This window comes from Benincasa hispida, chromosome 9 (genome assembly GCF_027475165.1).
Source record: "Benincasa hispida cultivar pf3 chromosome 9, pf3_genome.v1.1, whole genome shotgun sequence".
Lineage (NCBI taxonomy): Eukaryota > Viridiplantae > Streptophyta > Magnoliopsida > Cucurbitales > Cucurbitaceae > Benincasa > Benincasa hispida.
The window spans coordinates 41,907,165-41,918,314 of NC_143486.1; the positions used below are offsets into that span (position 1 = coordinate 41,907,165).

Below are 11,150 nucleotides of genomic sequence, written 5' to 3' on the forward strand. Positions count from 1 at the left end.
ATAGAATATCTAAAATAAATTTAACCTATAATGCACGGAGTATGGGATGAGGTGCATCCATAACTCTATAACTCATGAACTAACAGAATCTATATATATTCATTAAGTTAAAAGTTTGTAAGTTGAACAAAATTTTACATTCATAATTATTACATGGCTTTAAGAGTGAAATTTGGACAACATAGTAAGAATTTGGAGAAAGTGGAGAATGTGGAAGATTCTTACAATGATAGATGCATATCTAATCACTATATCCTACATAATGTTGTCCAATAAATTTCACAAGTTTCATCTCATTATATGCAGACATCCATTAGAATATCATGTTGTGTGTGTTCCCATTAAGAATGTTAGATCTGACCTGATTGTATAAGCAAAACCATCAGTCCGCAGTATCACTCTCCAAGAAAAAACATGGCAATAAACCTCATTTAGTCCATGGCAGGAATCCAGGATAAGGATCTGCTCTGCAATATCTGAAAAGGCCAGCAATCTCGGGACAGCCGTTGGGATAAGGTATAGACCGATGAAAAGGGTCTCTTCCAAGCTTTTTGCGGTAGAGGGAACCTTGGCATCCAAAGGGATCGTCTTGGAACTGAGCTCGTACCAAAGCTTCGCCCTTTAGAGCAGCTTCTTTTGAAGTCACTGAAGCTGGTGTGCCAGCATAGAAGAACCTTGATTTCGGAAAGTTAATGGCAGACCTATGCAGATTTGCAAATCTCTTCTCTTTAAAATCGTAGCTTACCACCTGATATTCAAACATAAATTAGTAGGACTTCCAATATTGCTTCAAAATACAACCACCAACCGACCAATTATCCTAACAAATTAACAACAAAAACAGACTAAACAAGAGGCTGATGATTATCATTGTTTGTAATTCAGGAAGATCTTGATCGGGGCTTTTAATATTATTTTTATTATTAGTATTATTATTATTTTATATATATATATATATATACTTTTGGTTAGAACAGAATTATTATTATTTTATTTATATATATACATATATATATATAATAACAGAAAACTGTTATAACACTACTAAATAAAAGAGACTAAATTAATGGATTGCGCTAAATTTAATTATATCAATAAACTTTACTTGTGGGCTTGAAAATTTGTAGAAGTCCCAATAAGTGAAAATCAATGTTAATTTAGGAGAAAATAACATTATAGGATTTCGAACACAGGTCCTCCTAATCTGATACCATGTTAAATAACCATCAAACTCAAAAGTTTAAGCTAATGGATTATGGTAAATTTAATTATTTCAAAAACTTCAAGAACCACCCATCTTTCCCACGGTATCTTCCGACCATTCAATCATTCTTTCTGGAATCACATACTAAATTGGAAAAAAAGATTAATTGGGTATTAGCCTCCTGAAGTTCTCGACTCTGTCCATCTACTACTTACTACTTAGTGGATGCTGGTAATCCCAATTCACTGAAAAGCAACATTTCTAAACCCATCAACAGTAGCTCGCTAAACACACCCTACTTCCACCTACAACAACTAAATCCGACCGAAACACCCAAATCCATTCTAATTTATTTCTTCTTCAAATTCCTTCTTTCTAGTTTTCTACTGCCAATGAAGGTAGCATGTAGTTCATGAGTAATCCCGACTGTTGATACAAGAGTACTGGTCTTGTGTACCACTTAAAACTTCCAGGGTTCTTAAAGAAAAGCTGATCACCAAATGGAAGGAGCAGCAAGTAAACTCTAAAATGTATATAATATAGAGGAAAATGCAGACAAATCCCATGTTCTTGGTGAATGAAGAAAGCCTTGCCCTAGCTATGCCTCTCTTGGCACGAATTAGATCAACAGAACTAATATTATCTCATAAAAACAGAGTTACTCTCTCTGACTAATCCGTAATATTTGATTAGACTTCACAACTTTGACTTACCCCAGGAAGTCTAACTGTAATTGATTCCCAAACATGTATGGCTAGTAGCAAGAAAACACTGAACTGTATTTAAGAGAGTGGGAAAAACAGCAAAACCACACAAATTCAAAGTTAATTAGAGGAATTTGGATGCCTCCTTCACGAGCAAGCGAAATCCCGGAAAACTTTGTAATTAGCTACTTTTCCTTACAATCCTTTTATCTTATTTGCAACTAGTGTCTCAAGCTTGCCCAACAAACTTCTAACAAACCAACACTTTTAGATATGGATACGGATATGAGATACGAATATATATATATATATTTTTAACAGAAACCACCATTTTTATTGAGAAAGAAATGAAAGAATACAAGGGCATACAAAAAAAACCAACCCACAAAAGAAAGAAACTCCCTCTACAAGAAGGAACTCCAACTATACAAAATAGCACCTATAGAGTTATTACAAAAAGCCTTTGAAATCGAATGTCCACAAAGAAACATGAAAATGCATGAGAAACCAAACCTCACAAGGGTTCCTCTCTACCCCTCTGAAGACCCTACTATTGCGCACACCCCAAAAAACCCACAAAATAGCACACACCACAGTACACCATAGAAAGCGGCCCTTTTTCCCCTGAGGTGGGTTGAGAAGAGACTCCTTGATCAAAGCATAAACAACTTCGTGTCGAGCAACTACAATGTCAAACGACTAAAATAAAGAATCCCAAATGGAATTGACAACTCAACGCTAAGGATATGGTCCAGGTCTTCTCCACTTTCCAACAAAGAATACAGCAGAAAGAACCCACAAGCAAAGGCAATTTCCTCTTAAGCCGCTCCATTGTGTTAGCATGACTGTGTAAAAATTGCCAAGTAAAGAACTTCACTTTCCTCAGGATCTTAATCCTCTAAAACACTGAAAAACCAAAAGGCCCAGAGGAGAAGGATCAACCAAGGAGCGAATGAAAGAGTTACACGAGAACCTCTCTAAAGGGTCTGAGCTCCAGATCCTCACATCCCTTCTCCCACTTCTAAAAGAGAAACCCTTAAGGAGAGAAAGAACAGCAGCCACCTCTGTCGCTTCTCTGTTAGAAAGAGCATGACAGAACCCAAAAGAAAAGGAACAAGAGTTCCCAAATCACACAAGGAAATCAGCCACCATATGGTTTTTAAGTGTAGACAAATGGTACAACCAAGGGAACAAAGAACAAAGAGACCACTCTCCTACCCAATGATCCTCCCAAAAGTACGTATCTTTCCCTTCCCCCACCACACAACGAACGAAATGGATAAAAGAATGGAGCTCTTGAGAAATAATCTTTCATAAGTTCTGGTGCGATCTTTTAACCCCCTTAGACAGTCACTCAAAAGGATGGAGACCATATTTACTAACAATAATCCTACACCAGAGGGATAAAGGCTCAGAGGATAAATGTGAAAGCCATTTGGCTAATAGAGCTTTGTTGTGAATCCTTAGCCAATTTCTAACCCCTCCAAACCCCCACAAGGACACAGGCTTCTCGATAATCTCCCATCTAACCAAATGACACCCTTTCCCTTTCCCTTATTCAACCCCTTCTCAGAGGAAATCACGCATCAACTTCTCCAAACTCTAATAAACCTTAGAGGGGGCTCTAAAAAGGGAGAAGAAATAAATAGGAATACCACTCAACACTGATCTAATTAGGATAAGCCACCCAGCTTTAGAGAAGAATCCCTTTGTCCATGAAGCTAAACGACTACACACTTTATCCACTACTAGGTCCCACAAAGCAACAGACTTGGGATTACTTCCAAGAGGCAAGCTAAGGTAGTATGAGGGAAGATTACCCCTATCACACCCAACATCTCATCCTACCTCCTAAGCTTCTCCTCCTCACAATTAATCCCAATAATACTGCAGTTACCCTTGTAAATCCTCAACCAAGACATCTCTTCAAAGAAGGCAAGAATATGATTCAAGATCAAGAATGACTCCTCCTTACTAGAACAAAAGAAAAGTGTATCATCAACAAATTGAAGATGGGAAGAGCCACCCTGTCCTCCCCCACCTCAAAGGACTCAAGGATATTGCCGTCCACACTTTTACTCAAAATTTTGCTAAGAATGTCCACAAGAAGGAGGAAAAAAGGGGGATAGGGGATCTCCTTATCTAATACCACCATTTTTCCTTTGGGATACAAGACAAATAAGACAACATGGATACGATGTCATGCCATCTTTTTAGAATATAAGACACGAATACGACAAGGACGCATTTATTATTATTATTATTATATATTAATTATTATATATATACACATTTTAAATATATATCTTTCTAAACAAGAAGGAAATTCAAAGTCAAGGCCAAACAAATAATTACAAAAGAGCCCAGAAACAGAATTCCAAAGAGACACATAGAATCTAATAAAGGATCAGACATCACTAGAAGAACTCTCGTGCCTTCAGAAGATTCTATTGTTTCTCGCATTCCAAAGCCCCACAAAGTAACACACACACCTTAGCCTGCCACAAAAACCACCCTTTATCATGAAATGGCTGATGAAGCAAAAACTCCTCCAATGTCTTGCTACAACTCGAGGCCTACCAAAGCTAACCTTGACACTTCAAAAAACTTGCACCGGACTACTCAAGCAAAACCACAACTCCACATGATATGATCCAAGTCCTTTGCTGCCTTCCTGCAATTGCAAAGATTACAACAAAGAGGCCCGACCACTAAGGAACCTCTAGTCGAGATTCGGTCCAAGGTGTTAACTCCTCCATGCAAAACTTGCCACAAGAAGAACTTCACCTTCTTGGGAACTTTCACCCTTCAAACCTAGAAAGGATTGGATAAGCAATGGAAACAAGAGCTTATAAGAGAAGCCTTTAGAAGGGTTAGGAGACCAACGGCAGGAATCACCCCTCCCTAGCCTAAGGCAAAAAGAGGAGAGGGAAAAAGGGGGAGTCACGACATAAGACATTTCCCTATTGGTTAGTGGTTGACAGAAGCCCAAGGGGATGACAATATATCTGTCTGACTGAGGATCGAAGCAACTAAGTAGTTCTTGAAAGAAGATAAATAATATGGACGAGAGAATAAGGAGCAAAGAGGTCTTATCGCCCAACCATTTGTCCTCCCAAAAATAAGCACCCCTCCATCTCCACCGTCAACGCGAATAAACTAAGGATGTGTTTGGAATACATTTTTAAGTGTTTAATTTAAAAAATAAGTCATTTTGGAAGAAATTAGAGTATTTGGCAACCACTCAAAATAGCTTTTCAAGTGTATTTTAACAAGTTTTTATCAAAAGTGTTTAAATAAAAATGAGTTTTTTGAAAAACATTTTTTTCTCAAGTCAAACCAAAGGGCCCTAAGAAAGAAAAGAAAAATCAGATGCAATCGCTTTCCATGGATTTTTAGAAGTGCCTTTTAACCCCTTGCTGATCCACCCAAAGGGATGAAGCCCGTACAACAATATCCTTATGAGTTATGTCCTTACTAATATCATACTGTTCCTACTCATAAATCCCTATTTGTTCCCTTACATAATACTGAAAAAATTCTATTCAATATTGCAATATCAATTTTATACAGCCTGCTAATAAACCAACGGATGACCTAACAAATTTTCCTAAATAAATGCAATCTGTTGACAGCGGACTCACTTCATCAGATGCAATACTCAACAATTTGCAATACTACGTGACTACAATTATTCAGTTAACAAAATAGCCCATTGTACCTGGAAAATAAGTAGGGGCTTCATGGAAATTGTTGCCATGTCCCCTGTACATTAACTTTTCAAACTGAGGATAATTGCCATTGATCAATAGCCATCATAAGACAATAATTTATTGCTTCAGGTGATATCAATACATCTTTAATACTTCATCCATCAATTATTCTTAATATTGTCGTTTTAGCATGAATTATTAGTGATCACACAGAATGGTGTCACAAAAAAAAAAAAAAATGAATGATTCTCTCCTCTCAATCTAGATCAACTGCAAGCAACCTCTCCTTGTGTCTCAAAGATTCATGTATATGTTTCTACATTGTTAAGTAAAATGACTTACAGTAATATTTTGAGGATATTTCCCAGTTAGCTCCCGGAACCGACAAATGCTGAATAGAAGATTCTCAAAGCTATCCCTCGCATGCTCCTCTGTGAGTGCTCTTGACCTCACATTCTCTTTATTGCCTATGGAGATTAGAACAATTTGTAAGATATTCATGTATCGTATTCAAATTGCAATATAAACTATAGTTTCTATGATCTTTCCAAGTAAATATATACTATTAAATGCTCATATTTAATACATGAAACATATTTTGGATGACTACAACTTCACTGTAAAATGAATGGAAACCCCAATTGAATGTACTTAGCATACACGCATTCAGAAATAAAATATCCCCCGTGTATAAATTCTGTATTCAGTTTCATTGAGAAAAAAATGCAAGAATACATGCAATCGAAATAGATGGAAAGTAGGCAGAGGGAATTAGCCTATGCAAATGCATAACATAATTGAATAGAAAAGAAACACAAAAGAGTAACAAATCCATTTCATTTACTAGTTCCTAAATCAACAGGCTGCACCAAAACTGAAAATCATTAACGATTTGTATTGAAAAAAAACTGAAAACTAGTTAAGATAAAAGATCACAATACCAAAGGTTTTTTTTGCAAATCGAACAGATGAACGATACAACAAAACTTAAAGAAACGAATGAAAAACAATCCATGTACTTGATCATTCAGATAGTCTATGAACACGATATCACTTCTAAAGGAAGACTACCATTTTTTTTTTTTTTTTGTAGCAAGAACTAGGAAACAAGATTTAAGAAATGCTTTACCAAACCATCCTTTTGATTCAGCAACAGCCCAATAACTCTGTGCCTCACTTCGAGGACCAGCATTTTTCCTAGTCTCACCACCACTAAACAGCAACAGCGCTGCATCATCCATCGCTGCAATCTCAATTCCCTCTTTAATATGTGAAATAAACGTAGCAGCTTGGCCTGAATGTTTCTGATACGATTCCAAAACCCAAGAATCTTCCTTCTCAACTTTCTCACAGCTACTACTTACATAAACCGAATGACCCGCAACCATTACAAGATTCTGAAGCTTTGCAAATGGGAATCCTTCAGAATCTACAGTTAATTTCCCGTAATAATTCGCCATCCGATAGTGACTTTCGTACACAGACAGGATCATAAGAAGTGTCACCCCAATTGACAAAAAGATGAACAGAACTACAACCGGATGCAGCTTGTAATAGTAATGGATACGGTTTGCAACAGATTTGAGCATTCTAACGAGATAGATTGGGGAACTTCTGGACTTTCGAATTCTTTTGAGGGTTGTTCCAGATTCTAAATCAAGGTCGCCTCCTCTTGGATATGCATTGAAGGACTTGGGACTCGAAGACCCATATGAAAAATGGCTCATGATATGACAAATCCAGGTGATGGGTATCGAAATGGGATTAAATTGAACATACCCGATAGCCAAAATTGTGAGTTTGATCCTGTCGATGTGTGATCTCTTGAACAATCATGGAATTGAATGAATATTAGGATGGAAGGGTTAAGTAGTTGACCAGATCTACGTGCAAGAGAGTCCAAATATCCATATGGAACGAACAAATGAACTTTGAAGCTACGAAGAGGGGAGTCCAACAAAACAGAAGGTTAAGTGCCCCTTTGATAAGTAATATGAAAACAATAAAAAGAGAATTTGTATGGGTGACCCAATAATTGGATCGAAAATGTCAAATGACCTAATTTTTGAAAAAAAATGTCGAATGATTCTTTGTTGACTTCAAATTCAAGTGAAATTACCAAAATACACTCAAACGCACATGGAAAAGTATCTCGCTCTCGCTTAGTCTTGCTCTTTCTCTCTCTTGCTCTCTCTTTCTCTCTCTATCTCCCATTCTCTCTATCTCACTCTCGGTCTCAATCTCGCTCTCTTGTTCTCTCAGTCACGATCTCACTCTTTCTCTGTCTCTTTCTCTCTCTCGCTTTCTATAGTTTTATCAACTTTGGTTTTGCTAAAGTTGGTCATAGAAAAGTCGCGAGCATCATCGGCAGAAAAAAAAAAGTCCAAAGTCACGCAAGATAAGAAGAAAAGAGTAAGAGAGAAATAAATATAAAGGACAAATTTGCAACTTCACTCATTTATGACATCAGCAGAAAGTCATTTGCCATTTTTTAAAAAATTTTGGGTAATTTGCCATTTTGGGCTCAATTTTTCGGGCATCCATACAAATATTCACACAAGGCGTGTTTGGGGTGTATTCATATATATCTAGAGTTCATATATCTGTGTTTGGAGCGTAAAATTAGTTCTAATATCTTGGGCATATGGTTGAGTCATAACCATTTTGTTTTTTATTTTTTTTAGAATTAAATCTATTAACATTATTTTCACCCCTAACCATAAAAAAAGTAGCTTTCAAACAGTTGTATTTGTATTTGGAATTTGACTAAAAATTTAACTATTGTAATTAAGAAAAATACAAATCATGATAAGAAATGTAGATGATATAGACTTAATTTTAAAAAATAAAATAAAAAAACAAAATGGTTACTAAACGGAGCCTAAATAATAAGATTTTATGATTACTATTTTTGTTTTAAATTTTTTTTATTCAATAATTCTACGCATCTTCGTTTAAATAAAATATCGATTGCAATTTTTTTTTTTATTTTTTAAGTTTTTCTTTCTTTCTTTCTTTCTTGGATAATGAACAATAATTAACCCACTATATTTTTTGCATAAATATGGTTAAATAAAATGAGAAACCAAAGAGAAAGCAAATTTTTTTATTCATATTTTTCTCCATGAATTTCATCATCATCTTCTTTTTTTATGAATTTCATCATCTTCTTTTTTGTTTTTTTTTTCTTTTCTAGTTGTTGCTTTGTATTTTTACTCTATTGTAATTTTCTTTTAAAATTGAAATCCCCCACCATCTTAGAAGTCAATCAAATGGCACCACATTTCTTTAATAATTTCACTTTCAATTCCTCTAAATTTGGAGGATCATCAGAGAATAAATCTCCATTTTTCACTATTTCTTGCTAGAAAATATTCAAGAAAAAAATATCCATCTTATGGTTTTTTTGTTATATATTACATACTTTTCCAAATTTTCTTCACACTCATTTGATATATAAATTCAATCGAATAAAAATATATTTTTAAATTTCTACGTATAAATATCTCTACTATATTAAAGGGGTCTATGTAGGGAGAATCTTTTTTTTTCATAAATTTCTATATTGTCCTTCATCGAGTGATTGTGACTTTTTGAGTGTAGGTGTCCGTTTAGAAAATAATGGGAGCGACTTTTCCAATTAAACCTTCTACGGACAGACACTTCATTAACGAAAAAACACAACTCAAACAAAATATTTCATCCAAGAGATACAAATAGGTACAAATCTATAACTTTTTCCATTTGGAGTTCAAGCTTTGGTCATGGGCATTCAACTCTCTCTTCTACCCTACTTTACTTCACTACTAAATTGAAGAAATCTGATAGGAATAAGATTAATAGACCACTTTGTGAAAATAGAAGAAATATGGATTGCCAATCCAAATGTCTAAATGATGAACAATAGAAGAAATCTTCTGTAACAACTCGAGTTCAGGAGGGGTACATGGATGAATCGATATCACATCTGAATGAGAAGGATCTTGAGGACATGAAAGTATGGTTAAGAAAGGCTTAAAAAAAGTGAAAGTTACTACCTATACCAACAAGGTGCACCTTCCTTTTCGGTGGCTAAAGAACCTGTGTTAGTATGTGGTTTTGCATGTGGACAATAAATCTTTGGTGGAGTGATTTCAAATGGTTAGTTTTATTACTTTGCTCTTTTGGATATTGTATTGAATTTATTTGTTTTTTTTTTTAATTTTGAAAAGTTTTGATTTAGAAATTTAAAACTCAAATGTGAAACGAAGAAAAAATCTTCTCAATTGTCTATATGGATAATGAACTTGGTTAAATTCATTTGTTTGTAGATTTTCATGAGGTTTGATTTAGAAGTTTATTTATATTGAAAACCCAAATGTGGACAATGGAAATATCTTCTCAATGCATGTAGATAATGGATCTTCGCAAGATTAATTTTTTTTTTTTTTATGTTGTATTGAAACGAGTTTGTTTGTCTTTTGATTTTGAGTTTTTTGAGGAATATGATTTAGGAGTTTTTTTTTACATGGAGAGAGAGATTTGAATTTCAAATGGGAAGCGTATATAAGATGTTTGATGATTTGCGTCGGTACATTGTTCATTGTTTTTTCGATTATAATTGGGGTTAGTATATACGATTTATTTAAATTTATTAATTCTAACTTTTAGTGACTCATTTAATTTTGTTTGCATTTCTTATTTTGCATGACAATTGGAATGAAAAAAACACTATATGGAGATAGGAGGAAATGAAACAAATAAAGATGCTAAATAATCTATAGCCAAATAAGGTATGTTGACCATTACTTCCCTCCCTTGATTTCATTGATTGTGGTAGGGGTGTTCAAAAATTTCGGTAACCCGACCAACCCGGATTATCCAACCCAAATCGCGTTTGGGTTGGGTTGGGTTAGATTTTATTTTAGGTTGAGTTGGGTTAAAAAGGTTAAAAGAATATTAAATTCGGTTGGGTCAAGCGTTACCCCATTTCAGGGTCGGGTCGACCCGACCCGACACTAATATATATATATATATATAGAAGTAACGGAAAAAACAGTCAAATTTAAAAAAAAAAAAAAAAAGAACCGATGACCCAACCAGGTTGGGTTGACCCTTCAAAAAAGAACTAATAGGATTCATTATAGCCAACTCGAATTTTTGGATTGGTCCACCAAAATCTTCCAACCCGGCCCAATCCGGACTATGTACACTCTAGATTGTGGGATCAATAATTTATTTTTTACTTATTTGATTTCATAGGTTACACGATATCCACGATATTTCTTTTACCCAACTTTCATTATTTTAAATTTTTTAATCTCATTGAATAGTATATTATAATAATACGGCCAAATAAAATTCATTTGATTTCATATAATATATGATCTTCAATATATATTTGTATTACCTAACTTTTCCCCTTTTAAATTTGTTTTATATTGTATTTAAATATAATAACTCACCCTAATAAAATTCATTTGATTTCACTTTACTCCTATCTTCATTCTCTAGATTTATTTAATACTGTTGCATTGTATTTAAATATAA

The 11,150-nt window shown here is 34.6% G+C and overlaps 1 protein-coding gene across 1 annotated transcript; it reads right to left on the minus strand.

Moving 5' to 3' along the window:
- Window positions 1-80: 80 nt before the first annotated feature.
- On the minus strand, window positions 81-7,607 carry LOC120086395 (uncharacterized protein C57A10.07). The gene is made up of 3 exons (XM_039043022.2): window positions 6,751-7,607; window positions 5,964-6,088; window positions 81-748 (listed from the first exon to the last, which is right to left on the minus strand). The coding sequence occupies exons 1-3, from the start codon at window positions 7,346-7,348 to the stop codon at window positions 428-430; spliced, it is 1,044 nt and encodes a 347-aa protein (XP_038898950.1). The 5' UTR covers window positions 7,349-7,607; the 3' UTR covers window positions 81-427.
- Window positions 7,608-11,150: the final 3,543 nt, after the last annotated feature.

Coding starts and splice junctions, on each gene's coding strand:
- LOC120086395 (XM_039043022.2), bottom strand. CDS start 7,348: ATGAGCCATTTTTCATATGGGTCTTCGAGTCCCAAGTCCTTCAATGCA. Junction 6,089..6,750: donor TGAATCAAAAGGATGGTTTG/GTAAAGCATTTC, acceptor TAATCTCCATAG/GCAATAAAGAGAATGTGAGG. Junction 749..5,963: donor AATATCCTCAAAATATTACT/GTAAGTCATTTT, acceptor TTTGAATATCAG/GTGGTAAGCTACGATTTTAA.